The sequence below is a fragment of the Parambassis ranga genome, chromosome 3 (genome assembly GCF_900634625.1).
Source record: "Parambassis ranga chromosome 3, fParRan2.1, whole genome shotgun sequence".
In the NCBI taxonomy this organism is placed as follows: Eukaryota; Metazoa; Chordata; class Actinopteri; family Ambassidae; genus Parambassis; species Parambassis ranga.
Window position 1 is genome coordinate 7251161 of NC_041024.1, and position 18731 is coordinate 7269891.

The following is an 18731-nucleotide window of genomic DNA, read 5'->3' on the forward strand; positions in this document are numbered from 1 at the left end:
TGAGGCAGCTTGATCATCCAATGACGAGCCAGCTCCACCAAACCTTGACTTTAAAAAGTGTCACAGTCAATGTTTGACCCTGTTTCCAGTCTTTCAGAGAACTGGCAAGTGACTCCTAAAACTGTGAGATCAGGAATGACAGAACGTTTCATCCATGAGCTGAAGGAACAGATCACAAAGTGATATAGATGAAGGAAGGCTCAGAATAAGGTCAGATTGTTAGCACACAAAACAAAATGCTACTTTGCACAAACAACAACTTGCTAAATGATATTTTTTCTCTCTGGCTTTCATGGCACAATCAAACTGAATCCCCTGATTGAGGTTCTGTGTTCCATCATCCCACGAATCCTCAAATTTATCTCATAATCACGTAACATTCTGTGTATTAACACAGAGATATGAGCAAATAGTTAATTATAAGGAGAGGAAGGAAAATGTTTAGTAGAGGCAATGGGTGAAAAGAACAATGTTTGACGGCTGAACTGCGTCAGCCATGTAGGGCGTGTTTTTCACGACAGGGTGTATATAGTTCTGTGATCTTTACTGAATACACAAAGCATCATTGCAGATACTTGTGACACACAACAAATCAACTCTAAGAGGACTCATCTTCAGACATGCAGGCAGAGGAATACAATCGCAGAGGTAATGACAGGATCCATTTCACTGCATTTTGAGTGATATTTTACTGCAAATTATAAAAAACAACAAAGAAACCAAATAACAAGAATACGGTTCCAGGTATTAAATGTATGTTTACCATCAGGTAAGGAGCTGGTGGACTACATCACACAGTACCTGGGCTCCATCAGGGAGAGGAGGGTCATTCCTGATGTGAAACCGGGATACATGAGGGGGCTTCTTCCTGATGCTGCGCCTACAGATCCGGAGGACTGGGACAATATCTTCACAGACATCGAGAAAGTCATCATGCCGGGAGTAAGTAGCAGCAAGTTGAAATTCTTTTTTTTTTTTTTTTTTGCAGAGATGTGTAAACTACCAGAGACTTGAGTAAAACTACAAATACTCTACCAAAATAATGACTTCAGTAAGTGTTGAAGTAAAAAACTTTAATGATGGTTGACACTGAATCCATTAGACATAATAAAGTAAGAAAGCAAATGGTTTGGATAAACATCATCTGGTGCTGTATTAGTATCCATAAGTTAGTGTCTTCTCATTGTTGTCTTTATACTGATGTGTGCACAGGCAGTTTGACTTGTGGTCAGATTCTAATCCAGTTGAATAGTGTGACCATGAGAGCTATCACATGTTCAGGACAAAGCCCAGTGTGTGAACAGCCCAGCTGCTGCTCCAGCCTTTGTGAGAGTTTAAAAGGCAGCGATAAGCTGTGACATAGATGGGTTGGTCCTCATCATTATCCCCCCCCCCCCCCCCCCCCCCCCCCCCCCGGTTCATTCATGGTTTGCTTTTTTTTTGACTACAGTCAAATACCCACCAGGCACTGTGAGTTAAAAATAGGTAATTCTGCCTTTTGCACAAAGCTCTAATATTTATAAAAGAACAACAAACATATTAGTAATAAACTGTTTAACTGGAAGTACATCCTCACATACTTCACACAGTGAAGTATTCCTACGTCGTTACTTTTTTTACGTCTTTGCTTTTTTGTTTACTAATATCGTCATAGACTGCAGTTACAGTACGAATAATGTTTATCTGTCTGACCAGGTGGTTCACTGGCAGAGCCCTCACATGCATGCCTACTACCCCAGTCTCACTTCATGGCCCTCGATGCTCGGGGACATGCTGGCTGATGCCATCAACTGTGTTGGATTCACCTGGGTAAGAGGATACACACACACACACACACAAACACACAGAATGTGTGTGTTCACAACAATGATTAAGATAACTAACACTCTCCCTTCAGGCCTCCAGCCCAGCATGCACAGAGCTGGAAATGAATGTGATGGACTGGCTGTGTAAGGCTCTGGGCCTCCCCTCCTTCTTCCTGCATCACCATCCTGACAGCAGGGGTGGAGGAATTCTGCAGGTGCGGCTGTTTATTTTAAACTTTATGAAGTATACTTTGTGATAATTATAACCTTACTGTTTTTCTGTGTTGGGTAAATCTCTTCAGAGTACAGTCAGTGAGAGCACACTGGTTGCTCTGCTGGCAGCCAGGAAAGACAAGATACTACAGCTGAGGGCAGAGCTGGAGCAGGAGGTGGATGACTCGGTCCTAAATTCACGGCTGGTGGCCTACGCTTCAGACCAGGTCAGTGTTACTTTATTTACTGTATTTATTATACAAAGATTTCTCATCAGTATGATAAGCACTGACTTAATGTGTGTTTCCAGGCTCACTCCTCAGTTGAGAAGGCAGGTCTGATCTCTCTGGTGAAGATCAGGTTTCTGCCCACTGATGAGCAGCTGTCTCTGAGAGGAGACACGCTTAAGAAAGCCATACAGGAGGACAGGAGGAGGGGACTGGTTCCTTTCATGGTATGTATGCAAAACATACACTAATATTACATACAGTAGGCTGTAATGTGTTTTACAGTGCAGAAAGCTACCTCTTAGGCGTTTCTCCTCATTTTTAAATTAGTCAAGTATTTTGGGGTTTCTCATTTAAAAAGTGTCTGTTCAGAGTTTAATATAAGGTATATTAAACTCTGTTAAAACAGACACTTATAAACAGACATTATATAAAAATTAAAAAAAATAAAGTATTTATTAATGACCCATGCCTCATTGTTGGCTGTGTCTGAACAATGAGCTGGATCTATTGTTATGAAATGAAAATGTCCCTTTCTTGGGATCAATGCTTTCCCAGCTGTGTAATGTTGTTGACTTCCAAACTTGTTGTGTAAGCCTTAAACGTGGAGTAACTCAAATATGCAAAACCAAAAGATTAGTATACATGGTCTGGTGTATATTTCATGGCGAGGTAGCTTTAAAACTCTATGGAAATGCACAGATACTGAATCTCATGGCTGGTTCTGTTTCTCTCCTGCTCAGCTGTGTTCCACTCTGGGAACTACAGGAGTGTGTGCCTTCGACAAGCTGTCTGAACTGGGACCAGTCTGTATGTGTTTTTTGTGTATTGACATATTGTGTTGTTCTGTTAAAATGCCTTACTTTACTTTCATTTAAACCTTCTTACAGGCGAGGAAGAAGGTCTCTGGCACCACGTTGACGCTGCATATGCTGGCTCTGCTTACTTCTGTCCGGAGCTCCGCTGGTCACTGGAGGGCATTGAATTTGCACACTCTTTTGTTTTTAACCCTTCCAAGTGGATGATGGTCCATTTTGACTGCACAGCTTTCTGGTGATTACACTCTATGAATACATACCTTGTATTTAAAGACAGGGTTAATGTGAGATATGCTTTAAAGGCTTTTGTTCTTCTTCTCAGGGTGAAGGATAAATACAAGCTCCAACAGACCTTCAGTGTTGATCCTGTTTATCTCAGGCATGAAAACTCACAGGCAGCCACTGACTTCATGGTATGTCTGCCTGAATCTAAAATCCCATTATCTTGGCAGCTCATTTGATTCAATAACTTTTTTTTTCTGCTGCAGCACTGGCAAATTCCCCTCAGCCGACGGTTCCGATCTCTCAAACTCTGGTTTGTCATGCGCTCTTTTGGACTGAAGAACCTCCAGGCTCATATCAGACATGTAGGTGGCAGATCTCTTTTGGGAGTAAATATCACATGTTATCAGATGTTAAACTGTGTGTGTGTTTTTTAAAAATGTTTTTAGGGGATTGAGATGGCAAAGCTTTTAGAGTCTCACATAAGGAGTGACCCTAATTTTGAGGTTCCGGCTCAGAGGCACCTTGGCCTGGTGGTTTTCTGTCTGAAGGTAGGCATTTGAATCAAGCATTAAACAATAAAAGTGTGTGTTATCTTGTGAAGCAACACTTTTTTCGTTTGCTTATCATGTTCTGGTTACACCATGTTCAAAGGTGAGCTGCTTAAATCAGGTCAGCGTCTTTCTTCTATCTTTATTCAACACTTGAATATCTCCTTACACAGGGGGGAAATGCTTTGACCCAGGAGCTTCTGAGGAGGCTGACCTGTTCTGGCACCATGTACCTCATTCCTGCAGAGATTTACAACAAACGCATCATCCGCTTCACAGTGACCTCACAGTTCACTACTGCAGATGACATCCTGAAGGACTGGACCATTATCTCTAACACTGCATCCACTCTTCTGGCTGAGACACAGGCAGACCAGCCAAAGTCTGCAGAAGATGAAGTCATAGGAGTTGAAGAGAACCGAGACCTCAACATCAGGTCAGTTGAGAACGGGGATGCCGCCACCAGTTTGGACCAATCCGAAGTAGAGCTGTGGATTGACAAAGCTTGGAATCGACCAAGGAAACCCATGCGCTCTCTCAGCTGCAACAGCGCACCTGTGCATTACACTTACATTGGACCACTGTCTGGCTACGACTTTCAATCAAAACCAAATCTCAGAGATGCTGCAGGCAGCCTCCCTATGCCGACAGGATCTGGGCCCATGTTTAAGATTACAGAGATCCCTTCAAATATTCTGGGCAAGCAGGTGGTAAAAAAGCTGACAAAGTTCTACAGCGTGCCCAGCTTCTGCAACCAGTGGGTGCAGTGCGGCCGCCACCAGCTGTGCTGCTCTGTCAAGGTTTCGCAGACAGCTCAAAAGAACTTGGCCTCCACCTGCAGAAGAATTAACTGCATGAATTCACCTGTAGACAACACAGCTCCATCACCACCTCCACTGGAAACTGCTGCTGCACCAAAGCTCCTGTGAACATCCCAAATTTGATGTATAACACCCACACAGGGATTTGATTATTAAAATTTTATCAGTTTACTGATAGCACTAGCTGTTGCTGGTGTTCTCCTCATTTATGATTATGATTTAAAAACGTGATATGTGAAATATATGAAAAACATATATAAACTGAATTAAGTTACAATTAGAAAATCTATGCCTAATAAAATGTGTTTTACATAGAATAAATTAAATGTACAGGTCAGTTATGATTATCTGAGACTATTTGGGGTTGATGATATAATAATAAAAGATGAAGTCATTCAGAGTCTGAGTGTTCCGTCTCTGATGGAGTTGAATAGCTCCTGAGTCATGGGTGTGTAGCCCTTATTGTCTTCCAGGTAGAATAAAGGATCCGAGGTGGCGGCTGGGTCGAAGCCTTCCTCCGCAAGCTTCATCTTCAATTGCTTAAATGTCCCGGTCACCGCCACTGCATCCTATCAGGGAAAACAAATGCTTATTTAATAAGAGTTTTTAGTGTTATAATTCTGCTGTTATAAGCCCTGCAGACTTTGTTAACCTGTATGCGAATGAAGCGCGGTCTTGCGTAGCTGGGCATGGTGTTTTTCACATGCTGATATGCAGCTTTGCCATCAAAGTCCATGTTTTCTTTCAGCTTCAGAGCTGCCATGCCTATTCTCCCCTCGTGTCCTAATCAGTCAAGGTCAAAGTAAAAAATCAGCGACATCAGTATAAACAACTCTTTTTGTGGCAAAGCTTGTCCGTTTTCATGTATTGAACTTGAAGTGGTCAAATGCAAGGCTTTCACTTTTATTTTACTTTCATTTTATACCGTTGATAAATAACTGATAGTGTAATCATTACCTGGCACCTTCACACCATATACATTAGCCTCCTCCACAAAGTCTACCATCAGCAAATGGTCAGCCACCTCAGTGGTTGCCACATTTTCTCCTTTCCACCTGTATCAGATGACAATACAAATGTGTATAAATACAGGTGATAAAGTATTTAAAGAAATTATATTTGAATAGCAAGTATGTCAAAAATATTTGCTATTTTTAAAATACCTGACACAAAATGAATTTAATTTAATCAAACTACATTCATGACTTTCATCTCCAGAGACCACATCCAAGCTTGTTATATTAGTTCTAATCAGTTTCCCCCACAGACCTGAATGTGTCGCCGATGCGGTCTTGAAAGTAGACAAACCCATCATGGTCTATCCTTAGAAGGTCTCCACTGTTAAAGTAGATGTCTCCCTTCTCAAACACATCCTTCAGCTTCTTCTTCTCTGTCTGCTGCTTGTTCTTTGCATAGCCGCTGAAAGGTGCTTTTACTCCAATCTTTCCCACCAACAAACCGGTTTCTCCTGCATACAAGAGCAACAAACAGGGTTTGTTTCAGTTAGGGATGACAAGGTCAAGGGAGAGTTTCAGTGGAGACCGTCCTCTCCTCACCTTTTGGTACTTCAATACAAAAACCTCTGGAGTCTCGGACCGGCTCCTCTTTCTCTGTGTCGTATCTTATGAGGGCATATGGACACATAGTCTAGTTGAGAACAAAACACATAGAAAGTTGTAGATTTTGGTCTTGTTTTAGACATTTTAACAGACTACATATGTATTCATGTTGTTGTGATGTAAGTACAACTTCATAAGGAGTTACTGATATGTTTGTGGCCTGAAGTAGACGAACTCTGCTCTCATCACTGTCAGAGAAATGTCCAGGGCCTTAACGAGCTCACACCTTGTTCATTTGTGGGTTAAGGTGGATAACTCTGCACAGCACTTTAGCAGTGTACTAATCTATCTCATAACTCTGCATAACTCTAACTCTAGAGTTACTAGTTAGAGTTTTACTAAAAATAATGCAAACCTGTAATATAATGCTGCAGCAAAACAATGAGCACATTCTGTGTCTTACTTTGTGGAGAATATGCTCTCTGCCAATGGCTCCAACTTTTCCAACATAGTTGACAAAGCCAACATTTCCTTCTGTTGCTCCGTAGCATTCACAGATACGAATGTTCCCGAAACGCTCCAGGAACTCAGTCCAGGTGTCTCCCCTGATCCCATTCCCCATGGCCACCCGGACCTTATGATCTTTGTCATTGTCTTTCTAAGGAGGCGGGGGCAAGAAAGGAGAGATAAGATATAAACACATCATGTTTATATCCACAGGAAGGATGATTCATTTGAGATCATACCTTCGGTGTGTTGCACAGGTAGCGCATGATCTCTCCGATGTACTGAATGACAGTTATGTTGTACTTTCTGCAGTCGTTCCAGAAGTTGGAGGCAGAGAATTTACGCCTTAAAACCACAGTGATGCCTTGAACCAACAAAAAAACAGTTCAAAATATTACACTTACACTGGAGCCAAGTGTTGTAAACTTCGTCGACTGAACTTTGAAATACAAACAATGAAAATCAGAGTCAAACTGCCTGTTATTGGAGGTCATATACCTGTTGGTTTAACCTTCAATAAACCGGTGTTATCATCAGTATGCAGGGTGAAAATCATTTTTTTCCTTGTTGCAGGTTTGTGAGTTACCTTTTTCTATGGCACCACAAAGTCCCATCACGAACCCGGCTGTGTGGTACAGAGGCAGGTGTATGTAGATGATATCATCTGAGCGCACACCAGCGATAGCCTGAAGGAAAGATGCCATCCACAGCCTCTCATGGTTAATCACAGCTGCCTTGGGAAGCCCTAAAAGATAATGCTGCTATAAGAATGTGTGATATTTTTATTGTCCTCCTCCATGTTGGTCAAGGCCTGTTCCACTTAAACTATGGTTAGAAGTCAAGGTTAAGATAATACCTGTGGTTCCTGAGGTGTAGATGTACAGCGCAAGACTCTTGATGTTAACGTTGGCCCTCAGCTGAGGTGACAGCGGCTGATCCGAGGCCTGTTTGATTTTATCTAAGAGGCTTTCTATGCCGTCCACGTCGCAGTGCTCGCTGAGGATAAACACACGGATGCCCTGCTGCTTAAGGCTGGGTAGCACCTCCTCCACAGCTCCCTGTAAGTCTGAGAGAAACGGAGAAGCAAACAGAGAGGTTAAAAATGGAAATAAAATCCAGATGTGGAGAGCCTTTTTAAAACAAAAGCTTCTCCAAAAACGTGTGTATGAGCCTTTGTCAGCATTTAGGAAATGAATGCATGCATACATTTCTGCACAAGACTCCAGATTAACAAACAAACAAAATCCTAAAAGCACTTTAAGCATTTAATCTCCTCTCCTCTCTTTTTTCCCTCCAACCCACCAGCTCCGCAGATCAGGACCTTGGCGTCACAGCAGGAGAAGCAGTGCAGCAGTGATTTGGATCTGATATTGTAGTTTAGAAGAGCCGCTGTACATCCCAGCTTGGACAATGCCAGCCAAGTCCACACATACAGCGGCTCATTCCCCAGAAAAAGAGCCGCGGTGTCTCCCTCCTTCAGACTGGCATGCGTTGCCAGAGCTCTGGCCACTTTGTTGCTTTCTTTGTCGGCTTGGCTGTAAGTGTAGCAGCTTTCCTCGAATATTAAAAACTTCTTATGTGGATGCTTCTCCACTTTGTGTAGAAAACAATCCAAAAGGCTGTAGAAATGTGTCTTGATTTTTCCCATGCGTATCCCGATTTTGACTGCAGTTATTGCGTAAATTAAATCTTTCAAAATATAGGGATTTCGCATATAAAGTATTAATGGCAGAACTGCCAACACGGTGAAGAGGATGTATGCAATCATCGTACCCAGGTGAAATGTCCCACTGCTGCAGCTTTAGACTGAGAGAATACCGACAGATTCAACTTTCAGCAGCATTTAGATGCATTGTTTCCGCCTCTTGAACTTTGAACGAATTCCCCCCCTCCTGTGCTGTGTTACTCCCGGATTCGCCTGAAGGCTCCCCTGCTCAGTCAGGAGGACGTAACCGCAACAAACCCCCAACACTGCAACACAACGACTGCCTTTCACTGCTGGTATCACATGTTACATAATGGCAATTTGGCAATTCACTCAGCAGCAGTGAAATTATGGACACACATTTGTAAACAGAAATATGCTGGAAGGACTGTTACATGATTTATTTTCATTAAACCGATTGTTTTTGTTTGTTTGTTTGTTTGTTTCTTTTCCACCCAATAAAAGCTGGGGGGGGGGGGGGCGTTTATCCAATCGGAAAATAGAACAGACCACACCAGCATCGTTTCTTATTGGTGATTAGGTGGGCAGCCTACAGCCCCCCTCTTACGTGATACCACACAAGACCTGGCAGTCAGTATGAGGTTGTGTTTGTATTGTGTTGCTTCACGTAGCCGCTCCACACGTTTACTGTCGAACGCCTTTGAGTAGCGGACAAGTCTCTTCGGTCTGTGCTGCACCTGTCGGGGTCCTTTATTTCACATATCCCGACATCTTATCACCATAGCAACGCACTACGCTCGACGCTTCACCTAGGCCCCTTATCGATGCTATCACTGCGCACACCTCACTCACCTAACCTATATATCAGTGCGCGGCACTATATACTACACTCCTTTAATAATCTGTACAGGAACCACGTGCTCCCAGTGTATCACCCACTGCTGTACAGCATGTCCCTCTGCTGACTGCACCAGCTCCACCCAGATATGTAAGTTCCAGAGACCCAGACTTAAGTAAAAGTACAGATACTCTACCAAAGAATGACTTGAGTAGAAGTACAAGTCTTCTTTAAGCACCATACTCAAGTAGAAGTGTTTAAGCCAGCTCCACCAAACCAGTTTAAAATCAGCTGCAGAGCCATACAGCTCTGGCAGCCATACTGGATTTGTAATGGAGGTTCTGCTCCAATGTGTCACATGGTGGAAGGTTTGTCACTTGGTTCATGGCCAGAAACACAACTTAAGGCCACAAAAGGACAAAGAGGACACAGGGATGGGTTCTCTGGAGTCTCTTTACTTAGGTAGGTGGGAGGATGTGGTCTAGAAGAGAACAAACATTAGTTTAAAGCTAAACATATTCCTTTAAGTAGCCTAATATTTACTACAGTCAAATACCCACCAGGCACTGTAAGTTAAAAATAAATAATTCTCCCATTTGCACAAAGCTTTAATAAAAGTAAATAATAAATCATCATATTCCCAAGCTATACTGGAAACACTTCACATTAACCATAATATACAGAGCAGAACAGGCTTTCTTATTAATACATTATCAATATATCTTCAATTTATAGAATTACACATAGAACCAACATAATGAATATAGCATAAACAGCACTGCTAGCATTGCTAATTAACAACTTGAATGGAGTTCGACAGCATCTCAGCCATTATTAGCTAGCTATCTAAACATGCATTTGGTGCTACATCATGTTCATTCAGTCCTGCCTGGTACTGCACCATGGCTGGAGTAGCTACTCTGCTGCACATGTGTGATATCCTGTATATTTCTAGGTTGCTTTGGATCTACAAACAAAAACAATACCCAGTGGTGAGCTTTGGTAACAGTTTAATGTGGCGTTCGCTTCCCCACCCTCATAGCATTTCGTATGGTTTCTCCTGCACAGTAAGACAAACGCAGATGACATCAGTTATTTTACTTGTACATACTGTAAGGAAAAAAATATGTTTCAACAAGGTTCATTTGGTCTTCACCTTTTTATAACCTTCTGAAGAACACTACAGGAAGCAGTCGAAACATGTCAAGGTAAAAAACACACAACACTGGTCTGATTAAAAAGAATACTTTTAGGTGAGAAAATATGTGGTTCAGCTTGTCTCAACTTTGCTCTGTATCAGGCATGCCTTGAGTAGAAGAAAAGAAACGAGTTAACATAGAGTTAAAGAGTTGTTGTTGAAGCTAGCGCCCTCTGGAAGCAGCATGAGGTAATTATAGATGGTTTAATTGTTTATATCTTTATGCAATGAGAGTTTGGCATGTATGAGTGCATCGTGTTGTTTATCTTGTACATGTGTGAGACTGTAGTGTAGTTTGTTTCACGGTGCTGGTGGTGCTTTCTAACGGCAAGTAAGAGATTTTTTTCAACACAAATCCACAACTACCTGGGCCAATATAACTAGCCCCTTTGAGGAATGTCATCTTTGTTTGGCCATAGTACCTGCCTACCATGCCTGTTATGCAATGATAAGATGTAGTTCATGTTTGAACTGACCTAGTAAACCTTTGAGCCAAGCCAGACTTAAGAATGCTATAGGAACAACCTGGAGACAGATTACACATACTGGAAGTGTGTCATTTGGTCAGATGAAACAAAACTAGAGCTGTTTGGTCTCAGAATTGTAGCCTGTATTTGGGTCAAATGTTGAAGAAATGCAAAGGTCTGCTCTTCACAGGCCAGGTTTAGGAAGCTTTTGACAAAGTCATAAAATAAAGGGAACAAAGGGTATGAGGAGTCACGGTGTCTGGTAAAACGTTTGCAACAGAAAGGAATAATGAGATTAAAAAAAGCACTACGAGCTAGAGGACTGTCTAGATTGCAAGTCTGTCCCACATGAACATGGTAGTAGCGGTATGATGTTGTGGATCTTCTGGAACTGAGACTCTTGTCAACACTGGGGAATGTCAATCCAGGCAGTACAAACATGACCTCCCTTGTATAATTTTTTTTTACCTTGTCACTGTTGTCATTGCTGGTCAGCCTATACCAGCTACTGTATGACTTCCACACCAACCAACGCAGTGACTCAACAGGATGGCACTGTACATGTTGATAAAAGTGTCAGTGCAGTCTGGTTATTTTAACCCTGCCTCACTAACAGAGTTGAACTTGTGAATATTTTTTAGATGGATAACTCCTCCTTTAAATGTATCTGCTAACTACAGTCAATGTTTCATGTCCTCTGATTGAAAATCTGGAGATTCTCCAAATAATATGAAGCTAGGCTTCCTCAGGAGATGTGCCTTAAAGTTGCTGAAAAAGTACACCAAGTGACTTAAGGAGACACAACTGCCTTTTAGCATCAATATGTTTCACCTTATTATTTACCTTTTTAACTAGTTTTGGGAAATAAATTAATCTCTGTGTACGAGGTAGAATAATATAAGCTTCATAGATAAAATGTTTGGAAATGTGTTAAATGTGTTTATTACACGTGAAAGTAAATATAGAGAATATGGATAATTGTTATTAATAACAATTAACATCAGCTCATCTTAATGTTGTTTTCATTTGTAGTTCTTTCATGTATTTTTTTTGTTGTTGGTTACGTTGGATTGCACAACTTGTTTTCTCTTGAAACCAGGTTAACACTCCTATCTGTATTGTACAAGTAAGTAAATAAAATATACTTTTGACCCTAAGTCTAAGGTCACTGGCAGTAACATTTAGTAGAAGCTTGTTAACATTTAAGAGGTATCGCATCAAAGATTAACTTCCTGTGAGTCTCCATCTATTTCCATCCCAAAGCAGCAAGCTGGTCCTAAAAGAATAAAAGACACAACATGCCTAACACTACAGGCATTCCGTTGCAATGTACTTTTCCCAAAGGCTGATTAGAAATGAGGGAGACACATATACAGACACTTCTGCTTTTCATTTGGTGCTGTTTTTCTGCCTCCTTCTGCGTACATGAGTATTTTACCTTTGGGATGTACTGGAATGCCGACTTAAAGCCAGGGCTCACTGCTCCACTTCAGTTTTGGAGGTCACCATGATCCGTGACCGAATGTGAACAAATCCTCATGGCCACATGACTCCACAAACTTTAGTAGAAAGCAGGGAGCTGATGCAGCAAGTCAAGTTAATGCATAGAACAGGACCCACACATGGATGTAATTTCTAGGCTTTTGTCTCCGGTGTGCATATGAAACACAGAGGATGGAGGCTCTGGCATGAGGGTTTGTCTCCCTCTTGTGATTATACTGTGCATGTCATGTGAAACTGATCTTTGCAGCGCCAAACTTACAGTATGAAAACAGGTTCTAACTTTACAGTAAATCATTTTAATCTTTTAGAATATCATTTATATTTACAGATACTGGCAAAAAAAATGTAAAACTCCTATGAGGCCCCTTTAGTCCCAAAGCATCACATGCTACTCACATCTTTCCTAAAAGCAAATAGTTCTCCATGAACACTGTACGCATCACATTTATCCATACTTTGTTGCAATGAGATGACCTCTACTGCTCCTTTTTTACAACATTATTACCTATATAGAATAATGTAAAGCAGTCATCATGCTAGTAAATATTCATTTTATGTCACCATCTGTTAGTAAACATATATTTTGATTAACACCTTCTCTACTTCCGCCTCTAATATGAGTTGATAAGTTTACAAAGATAATACTCAGCTAATTTCATGAGAGTTCTGTCCCTGAGCTGGAAGTTCTTCAATAATGCTGCACAGCTGGTGAACACTCTGCTCACAGTTTGAGGTTTCCGGTTATGATGGAGCTGTGGACCTGAGCGGTCAGTGGTGTGTAGCTCTTCACACTGTCGTCAAGGATGTAAAGAGGGTCCTGGATGCGTCCCGTATCAAAACTCTCCTCCACCAACTTCATCTTCATCTGTTTAAAAGTTCCTGTCACCTCCACAGCATTCTAGGCAGAAGAACAGCCCGCTTACTGTTTAGGTTTCAGTCATTGGTGAAGTGCAAGTGTGGGTGAAATTACCTGTATCCTTATAAAGCGAGGCCGTGCATATGAAGGCAGGTAGCTCGCCACATGTTTGTATAATTTACTGCCATCAAACTGAAGGCCTTTCTTCACAGTGACAGCTGCCATGCCAATACGTCCTTCATGCCCTGTGCAACAGCAGACAGAAGCAGATTGATTAATTCCTCACAAACTCAATGCCTCTCTTTAATGAAGCCAGATGAAAAACACTTCACAGTATAATAATATACAGGAAATAACAGTCACCTGGCACTTGGACACCGTAAACGTTGGCTTCTTCGAGACAATCACTGATGGTCAGGATGTCGGAGACTTCAGTCGTGGCCACGTTCTCACCCTTCCACCTGTGGGCATGAACAAGTTCCAACTTTATGTCAACTGCTATATATAAAACAAATATAAGGCAAATAAATGAGTTAATTTTAAAGTTTCATCAGTTCAAGGACATATTTCAGCCAATAGTCATTCATTCATGTGTGATTTTTTTTATTTTTTTTTTTTTTTTTTTTTAGTCCTATACCTGAATGTGTCACCTACACGATCCTGAAAATAAATAAAATTGTCTTTATCGATCCTCATGAGGTCTCCAGTGTTGAAGTAAAGATCTCCTTTCTTGAGAACATTGCGAAGTCTTTTCCTCTCTGTTTGCTCTTCGTTTTGGGCGTAGCCGACAAAAGGAGCTATGTCTGTGATCTTTGACACCAACAGTCCTGTCTCACCTACAAAAGACAAAAAAAAACAAAGCCTGAAACTCTCATAGTCAAGAATTAAAGTCATCTATACGAGTGCGTCATTCATATGACAGCTGGCGTCAGCCTTCACCTTTGAGTGCCTCCACGCACAGGCCGTTAGCATCTCGAATGGGTTCGTCTCGCTCCGTGTCGTATTTGACAAGAGTGTATGGAAACAGATTCTACAGGAAGGAGTAAAGAGTGTTACAGTATAAACCACTGTCTGCATGCACAAGTTCAGTAAATTTCTGGTTGACAAGTTCATGTACAGGTCAGAACTGTTTAATTATTTGTGCGGAACGTGCCAAAACATCATGTCAAAGAACAGAAGAACTGCTGTGTATGTGAAAATCCTAAAAGATGGCTACAGGAATTTGTAAGCATAGATGAGACTTGGGTCTTTAGTTTAAACAGCTGCTGCATACTGTTGACCTAAATACACTATTAGAGGGTCCTTCTACACTGATCTCTGAGACACAGGAGAAAATCAACAAGATTCAGCATGGGAAGCTGACGGGGAGGGGGGGATTCAAAATGCTATTTTCTACAAATAATGGGGTCTGTATGATCCATAACTTTGTACTCTGTGCCAAACATGAGGCATTTTTTGCACCTTGGGACAAGTATGTGTGGTAAAACTAGTAACACTGAGATGCCTTTACATTTCATGCTTCTTGAATAGAAACATCCTTCCCAGCTGTTCCATCTTCTGACTAACCTAAGTTGTGTTTTAGGGTGATCTCATTCTTACCCGATGCAAAAAGTTGACTCGTCCAATAGCTCCAATTTTCCCCACATAGTTGACAAATCCCACATTCCCCTCAGTGGAGGCGTAAAACTCTCGAACGTGAATGTTGCCAAAGCGATTGAGAAACTCTCTCCATACCTCAGCTCGAACACCATTGCCAATGGCCAGTCTTACTTTGTGATCCTTGTCATTGTCTCTCTGCATTTAACGAAAGAAATAAACATGTTAGCGTTAAAAGGCCTAAAATGATTTTAAACTCACAAGTTATGTTCTTCAATACAGACACCTGCCACCTATAGTAAATTTGGCCCCTAAATATGTTTCTTTGATCATAAAGTTTACTTAATCTACGTCTGTATGCAACCATGTGTCATTAGAAACCTGTCAGCTGGTGGGAATATAATCAAAAATCAGTTCTTTACATCAGTACAGCAATGTATATGAAATGCCATTCTTGATAATGAATATGGCCCTTAAATGCTAGTCCAAGAAGATTTGGTTGCCAAGATTCTTTATATGGTCTTCCTAAGTAAAGGGCAGCATCTATTCCTAGAGGTGACCAGATAAAGACAAACCACCTCCCCTCCCCTTGTGCAGGGTCATGTAGTAAATTGAGAACGCACTTCATGTGATGCAATTAGATACTCTGAATAGCATATGTGTAAGAGTAATGTTTACAGTCCTCCTAAATAAATAAATACAAAGTCCATGAATGTTTATTTGATCTCAAACAGAATTTGGACATTTTGGTGTTTAAATAACCGACTTTCATGTGGCTCCAACCCTACGTATATCGACACAGACAAACTTGAAACTGATAGTTGAGATTTAACGATTTCTATTTTGGTAAGCCAGCTGTGTGACACTGTGGGAATGTACAGATTTGGAAAGTTATAACCAAGTGTCTCCAACATGTGTCCCAACGGCAGCCTGCTGCAGCCGGTTCACTGCACCCTGCCCCTGGCAGCTGTCTCACAGAAGGAATTTTACAGTGTTTAAGCTGGCACAGGACATGTATGGTGCATTCCCAGAGATTTTGTATGATTTTATGTTTAAGCTGCCATTGGTGAATGAATTTAGAAAACATGGTGCATTCTCTTATTATGATTTTACCACACAAACAAGTTTTTTATGTGTGTGTGAAACAGAAATTGGTGGAAACAACATTCTTGCCCATGTTTGACCATGGAGATGTGTCGTGTATGAATGCATCTGCTCACTGCCTTCGTCTGCTGGATAGTGTTTACCACGGGGCACTGAGATTCATCACTAACTGTGGTCCCCTCATTCACCACTGTGTACTCCATTCTAAAGTTGCCGATGCCTCGGTCACTGGTATGTGTCACCAAGGAAACATGGACGTTAAAATCTCCGATCTACAGATGTTCTGCAATTTTGGCTGCAAACTGGATGCTTGGAATAAATTACAATACCAATGTCATCTTTAAGCCCTTGTTACACTGAATGAGGTTAAATCTCTGGTGGAATCACTGCAGTCTACCTTGTCTGTGTGCAAGTTTTCTCCTAATTAGTGCAGTTATGATCTTAATTTAAGGGCCCCTAAGAGTAACCTTATCCTCCTGCCACCCCTTTATTACCACTGGTTAGGTTTCAGCTGAGGGTTTTAACAGTCACATGATCAGGACGCTGCTGCAGAGGCTTTTCATAACACAAAGAGTCTCCAAATGTTCGCATTCATAAAGGTGGCATAGCCATCTTGAATAGGCGTAAAACACATTTTTACTTAATCAACACAGAAATGGTTAAAAAACTATTTTACCTTTGGTGTACTACAGAGGTAACGCATCACCTCTCCTATGTACTGGACAACAGTCACATTGTATTTCCTGCAGTCATCCCAGAACTGAGAGGCAGAAAACTTCCTCTTCAGGATTATGGTTGACCCTTCAAAATAAAACAGCAAAAAAGAACAATGGGTCAACTACAGTCAAGTATAACTAGGTCATATCCTAAACTGTGTTAATCTGCCACTTTAACTGCATGTGCCTGCACGCTGTGACTGCTCTGTGTGGTACTGAATGCCTCCACATAACTGTGGAACCCAGGCTGCTTACACAGACATACAATAGGCGTGTGAACTTTGGCCTATTTAGAGAAAAAACAGCTTGAACAGATCTGCTCAGATTACTGGTTCACTGTGATAAAAGGCTCTTTCAGTGCGATTCCACCAGGAGCATGTTGACCAAAAGCAGAGGAAGAGCACAGGGGGGGATCACTTTCTGGAGCGTGTCCAAAAGACACACGTTCGGGTTGTGATTTTGCATTAGTAGCATGATTGGTACAGTGAGGGACTCTCAAGGAGATGCATTATTTGAAGTTAAAATGAACAGGAAGCCAGGGGTTTGTTTATTTGAATATACTATAAACAAACACATGATCCATCCCTTTTAAAATGATCTAATTTGAGGACACTGTCTGCAGTATGTCAGTGATTTGTGACAACACTCTATACTGTAATGTGACTGTTTGCTTACAGAATCAAAGCACTGTCATCATCAATGCAGCGTTCTGATGTCTCCAGCAAAATTCTGGCTAATCCAAAATGCCCAAAGATGTAGGACTACAGACAGCCAGGTACACATGTGTTATTCATAGTGTCTATACCAGTTCTACACCTTCATCCAACACCAAGATGGAGAGTGTGATTTTGCTTCCCGAAAGCGGCACAGCTTGGCCCTAACCTGTACTGATGCTACAATGCAGAGGTCACATGACTATGGGGTCCATTTATCTTGTATAGTTTCTGTTCAGGCAGATCAATCATTGCCTCACCTGTCTCAATGGAGCCAATAAAGCCAATTAGAAATCCAGCTGTGTGGTAAAGAGGTAGGTTGACGTAGATGATGTCACTTGGCAGCACACCGTTTGAAGACAGAATGGCCAGAGCTGTTAGGAGGCGGTTCTGGTTGACCACAGCTGCCTTTGGAAGACCTGAGATACAACAAGACAGAAAGTTTGAAAACTTCAGGAGGAAGTTTGATGTGAGGGCTTCTACAGCCAGCCCAGCACCTGTAGTTCCAGAGGTGTAGATATAAACCGCAGGGCTGTTGAAGGTGATGTGTGATCTGAGGGAGCGGGGGAGCGAGGTGTCTGACGCTTCATCCACTTTATCAGTGAAGGCCTCTATTCCAGGTGTGTCACAGTGTTTGGCCATCAGCAGGACAGTGACACCCTGCTCCATCAGCGAGGGCAGCACATCCTCCACTGCTTCCTTCAGCTCTGCAGAGGCACACACAGTACATAAGTGCAAGATTTAGATCATACAGCTTCATCACACACATGTACACACAGTTACTACCTGAAGCTGCTATCAGCACTTTTGCCTTGCAGCAGTTAAAGCAGTGCAGCAGGGACTTGGTGCGGATGTTGTGATTGAGCAGAGCCACAGGAGAGCCTAGTTTTGCCAAGGCCAGCCAGGTAAACACGAAGGCGGGCTCATTCCCCATGAAAAGTGCCACGGTGTCCCCTGCTTTGTAATCGGGGAGAGTCTGGAGCGCGTTGGCAATCTTGTTGCTCCTTGTATCTGTGTACGTGTACGTGTAGCTTTCTTTTTCAAACACCACAAAGGGCTTGTCTGGGTGCGCAGCGGTCTGCTCCAAGAAACGGTCCAAAACGAAGAAGAAAGGTCTCCTCCTTCGCCTCGCCACAAACCTCACCAAAATGCGCAACAGATCCCCGAAATAAAGAAAATCCATCCAGACGTAAGGGGAAAAAGTTTTCAGTGCGATCGGTAGGATGAAGATACTGGCTAAAATGAACGAAATGAAATAAATCTCCATAGTTAACTCACTTTTGAAAGCATGTAAAAATGTGCAGCAGCTGCTGAAAAATGGGGAATGTTGCAAATAAGGAGTTTGGCAGTG

At 41.9% G+C, this 18731-nt stretch overlaps 3 protein-coding genes across 3 annotated transcripts; 1 reads left to right on the top strand and 2 right to left on the bottom strand.

Moving 5' to 3' along the window:
- The first annotated feature begins 564 nt into the window (after positions 1–564).
- On the top strand, positions 565–4904 carry hdc (histidine decarboxylase). Its single transcript, XM_028402369.1, has 12 exons — positions 565–648; positions 770–942; positions 1696–1809; positions 1898–2020; positions 2108–2245; positions 2329–2472; positions 2989–3055; positions 3136–3298; positions 3386–3476; positions 3552–3650; positions 3735–3836; positions 4010–4904. Exons 1-12 carry the CDS (start codon positions 621–623, stop codon positions 4763–4765), a joined length of 1998 nt encoding a protein of 665 aa, XP_028258170.1. The 5' UTR covers positions 565–620; the 3' UTR covers positions 4766–4904.
- LOC114433717 (very long-chain acyl-CoA synthetase-like) lies at positions 4802–8661 on the bottom strand. Its single transcript, XM_028402370.1, has 10 exons — positions 8026–8661; positions 7580–7789; positions 7310–7468; positions 6963–7087; positions 6680–6874; positions 6214–6304; positions 5927–6125; positions 5615–5712; positions 5310–5440; positions 4802–5226 (listed from the first exon to the last, which is right to left on the bottom strand). The coding sequence occupies exons 1-10, from the start codon at positions 8489–8491 to the stop codon at positions 5053–5055; spliced, it is 1848 nt and encodes a 615-aa protein (XP_028258171.1). The 5' UTR covers positions 8492–8661; the 3' UTR covers positions 4802–5052.
- Positions 8662–12671: 4010 nt separating this feature from the next.
- On the bottom strand, positions 12672–18731 carry LOC114433709 (very long-chain acyl-CoA synthetase). Its single transcript, XM_028402363.1, has 10 exons — positions 18167–18731; positions 17878–18087; positions 17641–17799; positions 16628–16752; positions 14851–15045; positions 14191–14281; positions 13889–14087; positions 13615–13712; positions 13366–13496; positions 12672–13293 (listed from the first exon to the last, which is right to left on the bottom strand). The coding sequence occupies exons 1-10, from the start codon at positions 18645–18647 to the stop codon at positions 13117–13119; spliced, it is 1866 nt and encodes a 621-aa protein (XP_028258164.1). The 5' UTR covers positions 18648–18731; the 3' UTR covers positions 12672–13116.